At 43.0% G+C, this 19,782-nt stretch overlaps 1 protein-coding gene across 3 annotated transcripts in view; it reads left to right on the top strand.

Moving 5' to 3' along the window:
• The window catches only part of LOC118385494 (erbin-like), a 117,234-nt gene that overhangs the window by 59,132 nt on the left and 38,320 nt on the right, over positions 1-19,782 (top strand). For all 3 annotated transcript variants that reach the window (XM_035772677.2, XM_035772675.2, XM_035772679.2), the window contains exons 3-7: positions 13-210; positions 1,043-1,160; positions 5,351-5,429; positions 6,195-6,284; positions 9,784-9,840. In XM_035772677.2, coding sequence (XP_035628570.1) covers positions 22-210; positions 1,043-1,160; positions 5,351-5,429; positions 6,195-6,284; positions 9,784-9,840 — 533 coding nt within the window. In that variant the 5' untranslated portion in view covers positions 13-21. The remainder of the gene's footprint in view (positions 1-12; positions 211-1,042; positions 1,161-5,350; positions 5,430-6,194; positions 6,285-9,783; positions 9,841-19,782) is intronic.

Here is a 19,782-nt window from a genome sequence, read left to right as displayed (position 1 = left end):
CCCTCTCTGCAGTGCCTGAGGATGTCGAGCAAGCGGAACCTGTTTGTGCGTCTGGTGCCGTGCCGCTGCCTGCGGGGGGAGGAGGAGGCGGTGACGTCTCTGGACTACTCCCACTGCAGCCTGGAGACTGTGCCCAAGGAGATCTTCAGCTTGGAGAAGACCCTGGAGGAGCTCTACCTGGACGCCAACCAGATCGAGGAGCTGCCCAAAGTAGGACGCAGACACACACAGATGGATGTGTTCATAATAATTTCAGAATGATACACACCCAAATACCCTGATCATTTAAAAAAAATAATAATAATAAACAAAGGTGGTCCTGTAATGTGTATTTAATGGTTTAGAAACATGAACCTTTCCAAATTACAGTGACCACTCCCTGGCAAACACTATCTCAGTGGTGACACAATGAAATCAGTGACCACTCCCTGGCAAACACTATCTCAGTGGTGACATAATGAAATCAGTGACCACTCCCTGGCAAACACTATCTCAGTGGTGACACAATGAAATCAGTGACCACTCCCTGGCAAACACTATCTCAGTGGTGACACAATGAAATCAGTGACCACTCCCTGGCAAACACTATCTCAGTGGTGACACAATGAAATCAGTCCGTAAGGACGGCACCAGGCTGTAGGACGTGATCAAGTTGCTCCCTCTGATGTCAGTTGGGCCTTTTTTCTCCTGCTGCTTACAACACGGAGTACATTACCAAGGGATGATTGTAGTGGTTATGTAAGACGAGAATATCCTGCCGATAGAAAGGAGCCAATCCACAGTACTGCCCTGTGCTTACCCCTTTCCCCACACACTCAATCAGTCTATAATTCTCCAAGTGTGTTGTAACGAAGTCAGCATCGGCTGGCTGCTGGGGCCCAGCGACTTGATGCTTGGCTGTGAATGAGCTGCAGCTTCCTTTTACAAGCCAGAGTCCTGGCTGAGTCATGCTGCGAAGTCAACTTGTCTTATTCCCCACCCTCTCTCTCGTTCTCCCTATTTCTCGCTCTCTCTCCCGTTCTCTCTCTTCCTCCCTCCATAGCAACTGTTCAACTGCCAGTTGCTCCACCGGCTGAGCATGCCAGACAATGACCTCACGGTGCTGCCTGCGGCCATCGCCAACCTCATCAATCTCAGGGAGCTGGACGTCAGCAAGAACAGTAAGCACAATGACCAAAAATAATACGACAAGAATGACCATTCATTCAATACAAAAGCGCTGTATGACCAGATCAATAACATATCATTTTGTTGAGGTCTTTTAAGGAGTTGCAGCCTACCCCTTAGCCCCTTTGGGTACGGTGTTTATGTTTAGAATGACTGCACTCTCCCATTTCAACTTTTATTTTAGGCCTCTCCATCACTTATCAAGCCACTCATTCTGAAAAGTGGATTTTGACTGAAGAGCCATCCCGCTTCTCCATATTTGTGCAATATGACTAAAGAATGTTGAAGTTGACAATGGATGGTTCAATAAGAGTTTGAGACTGTTTCTACCGTCTCTGAACTAGACTCGCGTGCTAGACTGGAAGAGACCAGACAATACCGGCCAGCTTGAAAGTGAAAAAGCCCTGCCGCTGAATTACCGTAGTTTTAAGTCTGTGTGCAAGTCAGTGTCTTATCAGCAGTGGGATGTTCAGTCAACTTAACTAATTGCCCCTTAGTGTCCCTCTGTTGTCAAAGACAATTACTGAAACATAAAGTGGATTAGATTATGTAAAAAGTGTCTCTGTGTCGGTTCAACCATCATTCCTCCATTTTTTTTTAAATTGAGAAGTTAAAACAAAGAAAACCCTTAAAAGTTTCACAAAGTGCCGTTTCACCACATTTTATATTTTACACCCAACAGAAGATCACAAAACCTTTGTGTAAAAAAACACACAAAAACAAGGAAGTTATGACAGGCTGAGGCCTGCAAATGATTCTGTACACTAGAATATGTAGACCTAGCACCTACCTTACAACAACTGGCCAAAATCGAAAATGCCATCCTCGTTCATGTATATAATAGTGGTGCACTACGTAGGGTGTCATTTGAGACTGAACCGGTGCCAACTGTGAATTAAGCTCCCCAGAGCTGTCTCTCATATCCAGTCTAATGGAGGAGCCGCTCACTGCTAGTTGTCAGTGTGAGAGAAAGCATGTGTATGTGTTGATGGCTTCTGAATTGATCAAATGGGATTAACACCAAATTCGGGCCTCCCAGACGTTCTCTAAGATTCTAAAACCGCAGAGTTGCATCAGCACACGTTTACTATTGAGTGACATTTAGTTTTTCAGTTTGTTCACTTCGTCTAGCTGTCGTGATTGGGGGAAAATATCATATCTGAAAAACAACTAGAACACTATTCCCAAATAATCTGCCACCTGTTCATTTGAGCACTGTTGAGTTTGATAGAAATGCTGTAAAGGCCAGTCCTTTCAGATTGCTGTGCTTTGAGACAATGACTCGTACTGCCTTTTATTACAGTTATTACATTATCTCTGATCGAAACTGAAAGATCAGAGTCCAGCCTCAGTTGACTGGCACACACAGACATTCTCAAACACACACTGCTACATACGCACACCATTTTGTGTTCTCCTGCTCCAGTGCACTGAGGGACCGGCAGCTAAATAAACAAGTAGCAACGAAAGTAAAGTAGCACCATGTTGTTTCTTGATCTCCACTTGGTATTTCGTGTCCATCCACCACAGTGGAGTCCGTACCAGACTAATCAGAGTAAGGAACATCCGGGGAGTTTTTAGTGACTTGAGGCCATGTCTGTTTACTTAATAGAAGCTTACCCTCCTTCACCTAGTACTCAGGGCTAAGTGTTGTGAACACGAATCAAAGTATATGGAAATAAACCTCGAGACGTGCTCACGACCCCCCTCGAGTTGAGCCACTGTCGAGCGGATGTTTTTGGTGAGAACTGCCAGACACACTCTGTCAGCTTCTCTCTGCTAATGTGTCAACTCCTGGAGCACTCAGCCCTGTGGTTGTTTACAGAGGAAAGGTGCAGCTCAGGCGCTGTAATGCAGAGCTAAGACCAGACACTTCTCACAGAGGACTAAACTGACTGATTGGCTGGCTGGCTGGTACTAGTCTACGCCACTCTCCTGCTGTTGAAAACAGAAATGCGATCCCCTTTTCATAATAATTAACTGTTTTCTTGACTCATCATAACAAAACCAAAAATGTTTTATCCTCTCCCCACCACTTATTGAAACATTTGTCAACATGTTTACAAAGATTGGAGGGTATCTTTTTTAAAATGTTGGCCTAAATCAGGGATAGGCAACATTTGGGGGTGGGGGCCAGTTGCCCATTCCTGGTCTAAATGGAAAATGATGGCGTACATCTGTATGTTTTGTGTCAACACATTAGATGTGGGTTCTGAGGGATAGGCGATTCACAAAGCAATATGTTAGCCTGCTATTTTTGATAAATATTGACATACAATCATATACAGTGCCTTCATGAAGTATTCATACCCCTTGTTACAGCCTGCATTTAAAATGTATTAAATTTACATTTTGTGTCATTGGCCAACACACGTCAGTGTAATTATCAGAAATATGTTAAAAATGAAAAGCTGAAATGTCTTTAGTCAGTAAGTATTCAACCTCTTGTTATGGCAAACCTAAATAAGTTCAGGAGTAAGACATTTGTTTACATTTTAGAATTTATTTTTGTAATTTAACCTTTATTTAACTGGGCAAGTCAGTTTATTAAGAACAAATTCTTATTTACAATGACTGCCTACACCGGCCAAAACCGGACGACGCTGGGCCAATTGTGCGTTGCCCTATGGGACTCCCAATCACTGCTGGTTGTGATGCAGCGTGGAATCGAACCAGACTGTCTGTAGTAACGCCTCGAGCACTGAGATGCAGTGCCTTAGACCGCTGCGCCACTCGGGAGCATGGACTCGTTTTGTAGGTAATAATAGTGTTTAACATGATTTTTTTTACCTCATCTGTTTACCCCACACATACAATTATCTGTATGGTCCCTCAGTCGAGCAGTGAATTTCAAACACAGATCCATCCATGAAGACCAAGGAGGTTTTCCAATGCCTCACAAAGAAGGGTACCTATTGCTAGTTAAATATTAAAATAAAGAAAAATCAGACATTGAATATCCGTTTGAGCATAGTGAAGTTATTCATTACACTTTGGATGGTGTATCAATGCATCCATCACTACAAAGATACAGGTGTCCTCAGTTCCCAGAGAGGAAAGAAACTGCTTGGGGATTTCACCATGAGGCCAATGTTGACTTAACAGTTTAATGGTTGTGATGGGTGAAGACTGAGGATGGATCAACAACATTGTAGTTACTCCACAATACTAACCTAAATGACAGAGTGAAAAGGAGGAAGCCTGTACAGGACAAAACTGTTTGCAATATGTCACTAAAATAAAACTGTGAAAAGTGTGGCAAAGAAATGTAACAATGTCCTGAGTACCACTCTTCATATTTTCAATCATGGTGGTGGCTGCATCATGTTATGGATATACTTGTCATAGGCAAGGACTAGGGAGTTTTGTAGGATACAAATAAATGGAATAGAGCTAAGCACAGGCAAAATCCTAGAGGAATGTTTTCTAACAAACTGGGAGACAAATGCACCTTTCAGCAGGACAATAACCTTAAACATAAGGCCAAATACTCTACTGGAGTAGTTGACCATGATGACATTTAATGTTCCTGAGTGGCCTATTTACAGTTTTGACTTAGATCTTCTTGAAACTCTATGGCAAGACTTGAGAATGGCTGTCTAGCCATGATCAACCACCAAGTTGGCACAGCTTGAAGAATTTTTTAAAAGAATAGTGTGCAAATATTGTACAATCCAGGTGTTCAAAGCTCTTACGCTTACCCAGAACACCTCACAGCTGTAATCTCTGCCAAAGGTGATTCTAACATGTATTGATTCCGGGGTGTGAACACTTAAATGAGATTTCATTTCTTTGAACATGTTTTCACTTTGTCATTATGGGGTTATTGCGTGAAGATGGGTGAGGAATAAAATCAATTGACTCCATTTTGAATTCAGGCTGTAAGGCAACAAAATGTGGGATAAGTCGAGGGGTATGAATACATTCTGAAGGCAATGTATAGGCTACTGTAGAAGCGGTTGATTTTCCTGTTTATAAAATAAAAAACAAGAGGGAGTTGAATGTGGGATATTGAAAATTAATGAGTTATACGATCAAGTCGATATTGCTCTTTAGATCTACGAGATGGGGAGATGTTTTGATACTGCTCTGTTGAATATCCCCCAGGAATTGTAACACGGTTAAATAATTAAACCCCCTAAATGTTGACATGATGTAACTGTACATCTGCTTCGTGTTCTAGGTATCCAGGAGTTTCCAGAAAATATCAAGAACTGCAAAGTCCTGGCTATCGTTGAAGCGAGTGTGAATCCCATCTCCAAGTAAGTTCGGTTCAAATACTTTTAAAAGCCACACCTGTGTATTTACCTACACACGCCGAAGGATATGACTACGGCCTTGAAATGTTCATTTCGTAAACACCTTTGGCTAGACCCAGTCACGAAATAAGGCTCCTCGTGTTCATTGTTCTCACTGACTTAAGTGAATGTTTGCTCTTGTCAAATGTGATTTTCATTTGAGCTAATGCTACCACTGACAATGAGTAAAGATCCTATTCAAAGCAAGATGGTTCAAAAAAGGATATTTCTTGGGAACAGCAAAAAGTTGGCAGACATATACTTTCCGTTTACAAAGATAAGATAAACGTTAGTGTTCCCAAAGGGGAAATTGTCTTGTACACTGGGCACACAATACTTTTCTGTAAAATAAAAAAAACTCTTATTTGCGTGACATTTGTGTACTTTTTTGCATTTTTCTTCTGTACTGTTAGGAGCTAGTGTAACAAGCATTCTGCTGCACCTGCTAAAACGTGTGCCAAACTGTGTACGTGACCATTAAACTTTGATTTTAGTTTTATTTATATATTTTTCTGCCTGACTCCTATGCCACATTTAGCCAAGATGTGTGTAGATACAGTAATTTGTCTCTTCTTTATGGTTCTTTTAAAAATAGAATAATAACACAACTAATGGCCTGTATTGTTTCGTCCGGCTCCTGTGCGTGTCTCCAGTTTTATTTCCTCTGTCTTTACAATGTTAGTGATTTATGTTCGTGACGTGGTCATGTTGCTCCTGTCTCCCCTGCAGGCTCCCAGAGGGTTTCACCCAGCTCCTCAGCCTGTCACAGCTCTACCTGAATGACGCCTTCCTCGAGTTCCTTCCAGCCAGCTTCGGCAGGTAAGACATCAATCAATCAATCAATCACAATTCAAAACATTAGGAACATGCCATTTTTCATGACATAGACTGACCAGGTGAATCCAGGTGAAAGCTATGATTCCTTATTATTATTAAATCTTCAGTCAGTTTAGAAGGGAGGAGACAGAGGGAGGAGACAGAGGGAGGAGACAGAGGGAGGAGACAGAGGGAGGAGACAGAGGGAGGAGACAGAGGGAGGAGACAGAGGGAGGAGACTGAGGGAGGAGACAGAGGGAGGAGACTGAGGGAGGAGACTGAGGGAGGAGACTGAGGGAGGAGACTGAGGGAGGAGACTGAGGGCGGAGACTGAGGGCGGAGACAAAAATATTTAAGTGCCTTTTGAACGGGTTATGCGTCAAGAACTGCAACGCTGCTGGATGTTTCACCCTAAACAGTTTCCCGTCTGTATCAAGAATGGTCCACCGCCAAAAAGAGTGTGACAAGCATTGGAGTCAACATGGGCCAGAATCCGTGTTTGAACGCTTTCGACATCTTGTAGTCCATGTCCCGACAAGTTGAGGCTGTTCTGAGGGCATAAGGGGAGCAAACCTCCAAAAGCAAATACACTGCATTTGTTGGCCTTAAAGTACACAAGTGCTCACATGCAAGGAAGCAGGCAGGTATTGAAAATGGATTCAAGGTGTGAAATTTTAGTCACAAAAAATAGCATGACAGGGTACTTACTGTAGGTTATTCCCTCGAGACAGGAAGCTGTTACCTTATAGTGATGTTGGAATGATGGGCATGAATCCATGTTTTCTTATCTTCAGAGTTGGGGACCTTAACCTCCCCATGGAAGTGTTTTAATTTAAGTGTTTGGATGTCATAAGGTGAATGCACCAATTTGTAAGTCCTCTGGATAAGAGCGTCTGCTAATGACTTAAATGTAAATGTAATGTTTTAAACTGGGAATGTGCAGTTGCATTTGTGCGTGGTTGCAGTTGTGCGTGGGTTGCAGTTGTGCGTGGGTTGCAGTTGTGCCTGGTTGCAGTTGTTGTGGGTGGCAGTTGCAGTTGTGCCTGGGTTGCAGTTGTGCCTGGGTTGCAGTTGTGCCTGGGTTGCAGTTGTGCCTGGGTTGCAGTTGTGCCTGGGTTGCAGTTGTGCCTGGGTTGCAGTTGTGCCTGGGTTGCAGTTGTGCCTGGGTTGCAGTTGTGCCTGGGTTGCAGTTGTGCCTGGGTGCAGTTGTGCGTGGGTTGCAGTTGTGCGTGGGTTGCAGTTGTGCGTGGGTTGCAGTTGTGCCTGGGTTGCAGTTGTGCCTGGGTTGCAGTTGTGCGTGTGGTTGCAGTTGTGCGTGGGTGTGTGGGTTGCAGTGTGCGTGTGTGTGTGCGTGGGTGCAGTGTGTGTGGGTGTGTGTGTGTGGGTGTGTGTGTGTGTGTGTGTGTGTGTGTGTGTGTGTGTGTGTGCGTGTGTGTGCGTGTGTGTGTGGTTAGAGGAACCAATATGTGTATGAATGCAGTGTGCTGTTAAAGTTTGATATAAAATCAACTGCTACAACCCTCTTTATTCTTCAATTGCTTCAACTTCCACACTCCCCTGTCTCTATAGAGACTAACTCTTTATCATATAACTCATCTCTCCCAGGGTGAAGATCACAACTGTATATACAGTGCATTTGGAAAGTTTTCAGACCCCTTTACGTTTTCCAAATGGTGTTACTTTACACAGCCTCTAAAATGGATTCAATTGTTATTTTCCTTCTTTTCATGAATCTAAACACAATGCCCCATAATGACAAAGCAAAAATAGTTTTGTAGATTTTTTTGCAAATGTATAAAAAAAACATAAAAAACTGATATCACATTTTACATAAGTCTTCACGCCCTTTACTCAGTACTTTGTTGAAGCACCTTTGGCAGCGATTACAGCGTAGAGTCTTCTTGGGTATGATAATACAAGCTTGACACGTGTATTTGAGGAGTTTCTCCCATTATTCTCTGCAGATCCTCTCAAGCTCTGTCAGGCTGGATGGGGAGCGTCACACTGCACAGCTTTTTTCAGGTCTCCAGAGATGTTCGAAATGGGTTCGAGTCTCGGCTCTGGCTGGGCCACTCACGGACATTGTCCCGTGACGCTTGGCATTCAGGCCAAAGAGTTCAATTTTGGTTTCATCAGAACAGAGAATCTTAGGTGCCTTTTGGCAAACTACAAGCAAGGCTGTCATGTGCATTTTACTGAGGAGTTCTGCAGAGATGGTTGTTCTTCTGGAAGGTTCTCCCATCTCCACAGAGGAATTCTGGAGCTCTGTCAGAGTGACCAAGAAGAGTTCTTGGTCACCTCCCTGACCAAGGCTCTTCTCCCCTGATGGCTCAGTTTGGCGGGGCATATCTTGATGGTGCCAAACTTCTTCCATTTAAGAATGTATTTTTAAAAAATGTATTTAACCTTTATTTAACCAGGCAAGTCAGTTAAGAACAAATTTTAATTTACAATGACGACCTAACTCGGACGACAATGGGCCAATTGTGCCCCGCTCTATTTGGACTCTCAATCACGGCCGGTTGTGATAGAGCCTGGAATCGAACCAGGGTCTGTAGTGATGCCTCTAGCACTGAGATGCAGTGCCTTAAACCGCTGCGCCACTCGGGAGGCCACTGTGCTCTTGGGGACCTTCAATGCTGCAGAAATGTTTTGGTACCCTTCCCCAGATCCGTGCCTCTTCACAATCCTGTCTCGCTCTACGGACAATTCCTTCAACTTCATGGCTTGGTTTTTGCTCTGACATGCACTGTCAACTGTGGGACCTTTTATATAGACAGGTGTGTGCCTTTCCAAACCATGCCCAATCGATTGAATTTACCACAGGTGGGCTCCAATCAAGTTGTAGTAACATCTCAACGATGATCAATGGGAACAGGATGCAGCTGAGCGCAATTTTGAGTTTCATAGCAAAGGGTCTGTTATACTTATGTAAATAAGTTATTTCAGTTTTTTTTATTTGTAATACATTTGCAAAAAATCTGCAAACTTGTTTTCGCTTTGTCATTATGGGGTATTGTGTGTAGACTGAGGAACATTTTTTTATGTAACCAATTTCAGAATAAGGCTGTAACGTAAGAAAATCTGGAAAAGGGGAAGGGGTCTGAATACTTTCCGAACTTACTGTAAGATATAGTATGTAATCATGGCTCAGATCATATAGGTTTATGACATGGGAGAAAACCTTGCTACTGACCTTATGTAGCTTTCTCTTGGGCTCAGTTCCCCCACTTTACAGCTGAATCACAGCTGGGTTTCAAACTAGCAGGAGTCATGTGGAATCTTGAATTACATATCTGTATGGCTCACATCGTTGGTCAGGCCCCAGTGATCCAGCCCCAGGATAAGCCTTTGTTTTTAGACAAAACCATCCAGTAAAACAACACTATCCCATGTCACTGAAGGCTGGTCAATAGATTTCACTTTGAGTATACACAGTGAGTGTTATGTCATTGACTTGTATTCTATCTCTCGCTCTCTTCTTCCTCTCTCTCTCCCTCAGGTTGACTAAACTGCAGATCCTGGAGCTGAGAGAGAACCAGTTAAAGATGCTGCCAAAGTAAGTTTTCTCTGTCTCTGTTTCACATGTTGTTTTCCCCATATCAAAGCCCTTGCAGACCTCACAGCTCATAGTCCACGGACGAACAAGAGGTGGCTCTTTGTGAGCAACCATGTTTGTGGGAGGGAGAAAAAAGGACAAGTTCCTTTCTATTGTCCTCTATCTCGCTCTCTCTTTTCTCTCCCTCTCTCCCCTACACACTCTTGCTTTCTCAGTCTCTCTCACCTTTTCTCTGTGGCATTGAATTTCACCGTATGGAATTTTAATTTACCAGACCCATATGCATTGGGTGCGTAACCGGATTAGGGCGCCCACCCACTGTGTTCAGAATGACCGAACTCTCATTTCGATTATGGCAATGAATCTTAACAGAACATGCAAGTTCGAGGACGCAACGCCGTGTGTCCTTACCGCTCACTTTGAAGCTGTTAGAATAACTGTCCACATTTACTTTTCCTCAGCCAACAAGACGAGTAACGAACAGCTAAATCACCAGCCTTTGCAGGCGGAGCGCGAGTTAAGTTTGGGGAAGTACATTTTTACCATTAAAAAAAAAATGCACCTTTTATTATAAAGCATTCCATGCGTCAGCACATTTGCGGACTTATGTGATGAGTAGATTGGATAGTCATACTTTAGGAAAATAATAGAACTCAATCACTGTTTGTAAAAAAGTGTTGTTCAATGCATGGCTGAGCATGTATAGTGTAGAGACCTGGGCTATAGGCTATATCAGAAGCTTCTTTCTTTGCACAGGAAAAAAACACATTTCATGCAGTTATAGTTCACTTTATATGACTGGAGACATGAGCATAATCTGTTTTTATTATGGCAAATTACAGGGTAGCCTACTCTGCTGACACTAATAAACAGATCAATAAAAACCACGTCCGTATAAGAGGCCAATGAGAAGGAGAGACGCATAGAATGACGTTCATCTAAACTGGAGGAGGAAATGATTGTCCGAAAACAAACTTTTTTAAGTGGCACTGACCCAACAATGATCGTGGATATGCGCAGTGTGCGCTCACCGGGGATATGGCCGATGCTCGCAGATGGTGCCAATAAGATTGGCTTTTAGGCCTACTGTTCGCTCAATTAAGTTGAGGATTTTGATTAACGTAAAGTCCATCTTTTTTAGTTGTCTTCTCTTTACAGCAATAGCCTTTTGCTTTCCGAACTGTACTGAACAAAAATATAAAAGCAACATGTGAAGTGTTGGTACCATGTTTCATGAGCTGAAATAAAAGATCCCAGAAATGTTCCATACACACAAAAAGCTTAATTCTCTCAAATTCTGTTCACAAATGAGTTTGCATCCCTTTTTAGTGAGCATTTTTCCTTTACCAAAGATAATCCATGCACCTGACAGGTGTGAGGGAGCGCGCAATTGGCATGCTGACTACAAAGCTGTTGCCAGAGAATTGAATGTTAATTTCTCTACCATAAAGCAGTCTCCAACGTCGTTTTAGAAAATTTGGCAGTACGGGAGGAGCAGGTAAGCAGCGTGGCGGAGCGGCACTCCAAAAACATTTCTAATAAATACGTTATTTTGCAAAAGGCTGTTCTCCTGCAAGCCCTACTAATGAAAGTTTACCAATACCTTGCGGTGTGCAAAAAAATCCAGAAAATGTGCAATAAACAACTTTGAGCTTACCCAAACTGGAGAAGCTGGATAAATCACATGACAGCCTGTGGGATTTGGAATCTTTCAGTGACCAATACTACCATTCCGACATGGATTGTGGGGATTCCTTAACTCAGGCTGGCCATAATAAAGCAAGACACCGGGATCTCTGCCATAAAGCCTGCCAAAAGATTTAGGAACTCATCCAGTGACACAGTGGATTTAAACAACTCCACTGGCAATGACGTCAACGCTTCCAAAGTAAGTGTTCTGGTCTCCATAACTCAAAAGATGTCTGTTTTTAGATGAATTGAGAAAGAACCTAGCTGACCTCAACATTGCCATCGCTTTCAATAACAAACAACTTGAGGATATGCTCAAAGAGAATAAAACGCTAAGGGGGGCACTGTTGACAAATTGGAAATCAAAGTAAACAATGTTGACCGTGACAAAGAGTCCTTCAAGAGACCGTGCTAACTGGGATAACTTAATATTCTCTGGCACTGAAAAGGTTAAATCTAGAAACCGCGAGGCGTCTGTGCGCGAGTTCATATCTACTAATCTGACAATTTTACAAGACCAGCTACAATGAATTACATAGAATAGAAAGCACATCCCACCATGGCCCGTGCCCCATAGTGGCTTGTTTTCAGCACTTCCAGCAGAAAATCAAGGTACAAAGAAAAGGAAGTCCGCTCAAAGGCACAAACTATGGAATGAACGACCAGCTCCGTAAAGAAATCAGATTTTTTTAAATGCAGACAAATGAGTAGAAGCTTCTCTATGGTGGTTGATAAACTGTACAGTACCAGTCAAGTTTGGACACCTACTTTTTTTCTTCTTGATTTTTACTAGTGAAGATATCAAAACTATGGAAAAACACACAGAATCATATAGTAACCACAAAAGTGTTAAACAAATCGAAATACACTGCTCAAAAAAATAAAGGGAACACTAAAATAACACATCCTAGATCTGAATGAATTAAATACTTTTATCTTTACATGTCACATGTGCTCAGTGTGAACCTGCTTTCATCTGTGAAGAGCACAGGGCAGTGGCACATTTGCCAATCTTGGTGTTCTCTGGCAAATGCCAAACGTCCTGCACGGTGTTGGGCTGTAAGCACAACCCCCACCTGTGGACGTCAGGCCCTCATACTACCCTCATGGAGTCTGTTTCTGACCGTTTTAGCAGACACATGCACATTTGTGGCCTGCTGGAGGTCATTTTGCAGGGCTCTGGCAGTGCTCCTCCTGCTCCTCCTTGCACATTTGTTTTTCAACAGGACAATGACCCAACATGCCTCCAGGCTGTGTAAGGGCTATTTGACCAAAAAGGAAAGTGATGGATTGCTGCATCAGATGACCTGGCCTACACAATCACCCAACCTCAACCGAATTGACATGGTTTGGGTGGAGTTGGACCGTAGAGTGAAGGAAAAGCAGCCAACAAATGCTCAGCATATGTGGGAGCTCTTTAAAGACTGTTGGAAAAGCATTCCAGGTGAAGCTGGTTGAGAGAATGCCAAGAGTGTGCAAAGCTGTCATCAATGCAACGGGTGGCTACTTTGAAGAATCTAAAATACTACATGATTCCATGTGTGTTATTTCATCGTTTTGATGTCTTCACTATAATTTTACAATGTAGAAAATTGTTTTTAAAAAACTGAAAAACCCTTGTAGGTGTGTCCAAACTTTTGACTGGTTCTGTATATTGATGGGCAGCGTCTCTATGGTGTTTGATAAACTGTACATCGATGGTCAGCTATATAGAGATGCCAAGGAAACACCATGGCACTTCTGATGGGTCACATTGGCTCATTTTAGGCCTAACCAGAGCATGTTACAGACAGTGCATTTTGAAAGTATTCAGACCCTTTGACTTTTTCCACATTTTATGTTAAACCCTTATTCTAAAATGCATTCATTTATTTTCTTGTCAGTCTACACACAATACCCCATAATGACAAAGCAAAAAGTAAAAAAATAAAATAAAACATTTTTGCAAATATAGAAAAAATTAATTGTAAGTATTCACTACCTTTGCTATGAGACTCGAAATTGAGCTCAACTGCATCTTGTTTCCATTGGTCATCTTTGATGTTACTACAACTTGATTGGAGTCCACCTGTGGTAAATTCAATTGATTGGACATGATTTGGAAAAGCACACACCTGTCTATATAAAAGGCCCCACAGTTGACAGTGCATGTCAGAGCAAAAACCAAGCCATGAGGTCGAAGGAACTGTCCATAGAGTTCCAGGATTGTGTCGAGGCACAGATCTGGTGAAGGGTACCAAACAATTTCTGCAGCATTGAAGGTCCCCAAGAACACAGTGGCCTCTATCATTCTTAAATTGAAGAAGTTTGTAACCACCACAACTCCTCCTTCTGCTGGCCGCCTGGTCAAACTGAGCAATTTGGGGAGAAGAGCCTTGGTCAGGCAGGTGATCAAGAACCCGATGGTCACTCTGACAGAGCTCCAGAGTTCCTCTGTGGAGATGGGAGAACCTTCCAGAACGACAGTTGTCTCTGGTGGAGTGTTGCAATCACGCGTTTATGATAGTGGCAAGACGGAAGCCACTCCTCAGTAAAATGCACGATAGCCCGCTTGGAGTTTGCCAAAAGCCACCTAAAGGGCTCTCAGACCATGAGAAACAAGATTCTCTGGTCTGATGAAACCTAGATTGAACTCTTTGGCCTGAATGCCAGACGTCACGTCTGGAGGAAACCTGGCACCATCCCTACGGTGGAGTATGCTGATGGCAGCATCATGCTGTAGGGATGTTTTTTAGCAGCAGGGACTGGGAGACTAGTCAGGATTGGGGAAAAGATGAATGGAGAAAAGTACAGAGATATCCTTGTTGAAAACCTGCTCCAGAGCACTCAGGACCTCAGACACGGCCATGGTTTCGGAACATCTCTGAATGTCCTTGAGTGGCCCGGCCTGATTCTGGACTTGACCCCGATCTATTATCTCTAGAGAGACCTGAAAATAGCTGTGCAGCGACGCTCCCCATCCAACCTGGCAGAGTTTGAGAGGATCTGCAGTGCAGAGAAGAATGGGAGAAACTCCCCAAATACAGTTGTGCCAAGCTTATAGCGTCATACCCAAGAAGACTCTATAATCGCTGCCTAAGGTGCTGTAACAAGGTACTGAGTAAAGGGTCTGAATACTTATGTAAATGTGATTTATTTATACATTTGAGAAAAAAAATCTAAACCTGTTTTTGCTTTGTCATTATGGTGTATTGTGTGTAGATTGAGGAAAACCCTTTTTATTTAATCAATTTTAGGATTTGTAAATTAACAAAATGTGGAAAAAGTCAAGGGGTCTGACTACTTTCTGAATGCACTGTATATAGAATGTATAACCAGGTAGTCTAAGCCTAAGTATTTTTGTCCGTTATTTTACTCCAATTAGGGATGATGGGGTTACCGGGAAAATAGTTTAAAAATATATATATTTACCAAAAAGTATATAGGGGATTGGAAATGATGCAGACAATTACACTGTGGCTTCTATCAACATATTAAAGCTGATCAACTGGCCTCACAACCGCAGATCACGTGTAACCTCGACCAGTCCAGGACCTCCACATTTGGCTTCTTCATCTGCGGGATTGACTGAGACCAGCCACCCAGACAGCTGATAAAACTGTGGGTTAGCACAACCGAACAATTTCTGCTCAAACTGTCAGAAACTGTCTCCGAGAAGCTCATCTGGGGGCTCGTCTTCCTCACCAGGGCCGGACTGCGGTTCGGCGTCGTAACTGACTTCAGTGGGCAAATGCTCACCTTCAATGGCCACTGGCACACTGGAGACGTGCGCTCTTCATGGACGAATCCCGGTTTCAACTGGGGCCGGCAGATGGCAGACAGTGTGTATAGCGTTGTGTGGGCAAGCGGTTTGCTGATGTCAACGCTGTGAACAGAGTGCCCCATGGTGGCAGTGGGGTTATGCTTATAGGCAGCCATAAGCTATGGACAATTAACATAAGTGCATTTTATCGATGGCAATTTGAATGCACAGAGAAACCGTGCAGAGTTTCTGAGGCCCATTGTTGTGCTATGCGTCCGCCGCCATCGCCTCTTGTTTCAGCATGATAATGCACGGCCCCATGTCACTATTCCTAGAAGCTGAAACTGTCCCAGTTCTTCCATGGCCTGCATACTCACAAGACATGTCACCCACTGAGCATGTTTGGGATGCTCTGGATCGACATGTACGACAGCGTGTTCCAGTTCCCGCCAATATCCAGCAACTTCACCCATCCATTGAACAGGGGTGGGACAACATTCCACAGGCCACAATCAATTCTATGCAAAGGAGATGTGTCCTGCAGCATGAGGCAAATGGTGGTCACACCAGATACTAACTGGTTTTCTGATCCACACCCAACTTTTGTTTTTAAGGTATCTGTGACCAGATGCATATCTGTATTCCCAGTCATGTGAAATCCATAGATTAGGGCCTAATGCATTTATTTTAATGAACTGATTTCCTTATTTGAACTGTAACTCAGTATAATCTTTGAAATTGTTGCATTTATCATTTTGTTTAGTGTATACTGTAGCCTGACTAGTTATCGGTTTAGCTATTCTGAGCATGTATTAATTTTTTCATTTTTTGTCATGTCCCCAAAAACTTTACACTGACACTCGCAAATACTGTAAGGCCATACAAAGTTGATATCCTTTTTGGAACGATTCAAATTAATAATTTAACCAACAAAACAAACGACTCACTTCGCCATTGTGTTCCTTGGGATTCTGCTCAATCGCGTTGAATCACATTTTGGAATCACAAACAGTCATTTATTTTTAAATGATTGGATGTCTCCCTTTTTTTGGATTATGTGGCAGCAATACTTCCTGTTGATTTGGGCTTCCAATGTATGGGACATTGCAGCTCAGTAGATGCTAGTCAGCCTGCACACGAAACACTTCTACGGTAGTTAAGATGCAGTTGACTGTACTATAATGGAGCAGTTCCTGGAAGAAAACGGGGGGGAAAAAGTGTGCTTGCTTCAGCTGTATAAAAAGATTGTTTGCCTTCTGTAGCCATTTGAACTTTGATACATTGAATGAAGAAATTATTTTATAAAGGCATAAAATGGATTCAGTTGGTTGACCACAACAAGGGTGGTCAATCATCCTCCAGGAGAGCTACTGGGTGTGCTGGTTGTCTTTCCAGTCCCCCTCTAACAAACCACATTTCAGAAATGAGCTGCTCAACCAGACCTCGATAAAATGACACTGATGTGTTTGAGCAGTAGCTCTCCAAGCTGACTGACCACATGTTTTATATAGTTACCTAACATGTATTCTACTTTGTTGAGGGGGGTTAAGTGCCTTGCACAATTAACAGGAGATGGTACATGGGATCAGAGGTTAGCCTCCCAGTGTTGATACCACACGTTTGCTTACTTTTTTATACTTGCATAGCTACGCCGCCTATTTGGTGATCATGGAAATGTGGTTAAAAGTCGAAGTCATGTAAAAATCATGACATTCTGACCGTAGCTCCTGTTCTGTTTCATCATTTGAAAGCCTCTTCTTTCACATTAAAAACAATGATTATTAAGAGGATCCAGAGGGCCGCAGGTTGTTTTGATGTCTCCCTTTCTCTTTCTGTCTCGCTCTTCCCCTCTGCTCGGTCTCGTTACCTCGCTCTCTTTCTCTACCCTCTCTCTGTGTCTCTCCTCTATCTCTGTCTAATTGAAGCCTATCCTGTGTATCTAGGTCCAGTTCTTCTGTTGTCCCCGAGCTGACTGGTCCTCTGTGTTCTGTGTCTGAGACAGCAGCCAGGCCTGTTAGGGGCTGGAGCTCTGACAAACAGAAGGCCTAATGGCAGAATGGATGCCAGAGACGCACAAACATCCCTGGATATAAATAAACACATACACACAAAATGCGAGGGCACACACACACACACAACTGCACGTACGCACCCACACACTCATCTTACCCCAGAAGCTTTTTTACGCTTTTTGGCGAAAGCACTGTCACGCGTTCCTCTTCTTACTCATTTAATCCTCTGGGACCCTGTACCAAACCCAGTGTCTCTGACAGCAGCTCTGAAACAGAGCCTGGTAGAGCAGGAACGCATGCTTTCATCACGGTCCGAATACACAGGCCATATTTTTATATCGACCCCAACATTTATTACGACACCAAACCCAGAGATTGCCATGAAACCGGCTCGTTGTGTAGTTTGATTGTACAGACAGGTACATGGTATGGATTATAAGTGGGATGTTTTGAGCAGCAGCGAAGACAAAACAGCCTCCACAGGGGGGAAGCACGTAACTGTCAAGGCTAGCGCCGAGCTGCGTTTGGTTTGACAGGTGATTTGAGGACTACGGCTGTGTTCCAAATGGCACCTTAATCCCTTCATAGAGCCCCATAGGGCTCTGGTCAGAAGTAGTGCACTATAAGAAGAATAGGGTCCATTTGCGACGCAACCCTAGAGGTTTATCCTCACTGAGAAACCATCGCCTATCACATTCTGTCTCATGTTATAGGTCGTGTTTAGATTTTGTTTGTCTTAGTAACACATGCAATAACACGTTATGTTATACTCATGTAATTTAGCTTATGTCGTATAGCGTCCAGTTCTCTTGTATCGATATGCGTCGATCGACACAGCATGGATCTGTAGCACCTGTCAGTGAAGTGGGATGGATGTTGACCAGATGATCTCATGTTAAATCGCCCATCAATATCTTGCCACAAGTCTGTCACTAGATGCATATGAATTCCCCCAGACCTGAAAATCTATTGCTGCCAATTTGTTAGAAATCGATAAAACTCTGAATGAAAAGCAAGCCTGGATATGGAGTAAAGTTAGACCAGCATCAATTCCAGGACGTTATTTGAACAAATGTCTTTGGCATGTGTCATAACATTTTTCCCCTGGTGTAACATAACCGTATCTGTGTCAAATGTTTGCGATGCTTTTTCCTGTGACGAAATCGGTCTTAAATGGGCAAGAAGGAGACCTGGGAGTGAGCCTGCTATAACAGGGCCCTTGTGTGATATAAAGCAGTATTTATTGTTTTATTATTTTAAGAAACTAGACTACAGGGACACTAGGTGAAAGTTTGCATACACATCCAGTGCATTCGGAAAGTATTCAGACCCCGTCACTTTTTCCACATGTTACGTCACAGCCTTGTTCAAAAATGTATTCAATTGTTTTTTCCTCATCAATCTACACACCACATAATGACAAAACGAAAACAGGTTTATATAATCTTTTTTGCAAATGTATTCAAAATTTAAAAAACGATACCTTATCTACATCGTTATTCAGACCCTTTGCTATGAGACTCGAAATTGAGCTCAGGTGCATCCTTTCCATTGATCATCGTTGAGATGTTTCTACAACTTGATTGTAGTCCACCTGTGGTAAATTCAATTGATTGGACATGATTTGGAAAGACACACACCTGCCTATATAAGGTCTCACAGTTGACAGTGCATGTCAGTGCAAAAACCAAGCCATGATGTCGAAGGAATTGTCCATAGAGCTCCGAGACAGGATTGTGTCGGCATAGATCTGGGGAAGGATACCACACGATTTCTGCAGCATTGAAGGTCCCCAAGAACACAGTGACCTTCATCCTTCTTAAATTGAAGAAGTTTGGAACCACCAAGATAATTCCTATAGCTGGCCGCCCAGCCAAACTGAGCAATAGCGGAGAAGGGCCTTGGTCAGGGAGATGACCAGTGGTCACTCTTACAGAGCTTCAGAGTTCCTCTGTGGAGATGGTTGCCCTTCTGGAAGGTTCTCTCATCTCTGCAGCACTCCACCAATCAGGCCTTCATGGTGGAGTGGCCAGACGGCAAAATGTTTAAATAACATCAGTGTGACAGGTTGTAAGGAAATAGAAAGCTCTGAAAACGACCCAATGGAAAGCTCTGAAAACGACCCAATGTTTTTGATAAGATTTCAGTTCAGCTTGGGTGCATATTCTGTGTGGATGACATGCTATCAGCTTTTATGATGCTGATAAAGATAGCACCTCTACAGACGTATATTACTGCACATTTGTGTTCTCTTAAGATGCTGGAAGAAAATCATATTTCTCCACTCATGTTCCAGAGAGAACATTCATTTTACCGCAAGTACTGCTTTATTCTGCAGGAGTTCATATTAAGGCTATGTAAGAGGTTATAGACCTACAGTCAGTGTCCAGATTTCCGTATCAATTTAACTCATCGGTACAGTAGGCTACAGGTCCCCTTGACGTGCCATAGGTCAATATGAATTCCCCGTCATGTGACAGTTGAATTTATACAGCGCCT

The sequence above is a fragment of the Oncorhynchus keta genome, chromosome 6, assembly GCF_023373465.1.
Source record: "Oncorhynchus keta strain PuntledgeMale-10-30-2019 chromosome 6, Oket_V2, whole genome shotgun sequence".
Taxonomy (NCBI): domain Eukaryota; kingdom Metazoa; phylum Chordata; class Actinopteri; order Salmoniformes; family Salmonidae; genus Oncorhynchus; species Oncorhynchus keta.
The sequence above is the reverse complement of the archived record's forward strand: the minus strand, read 5'-3'. Positions and strand labels throughout refer to the sequence as shown.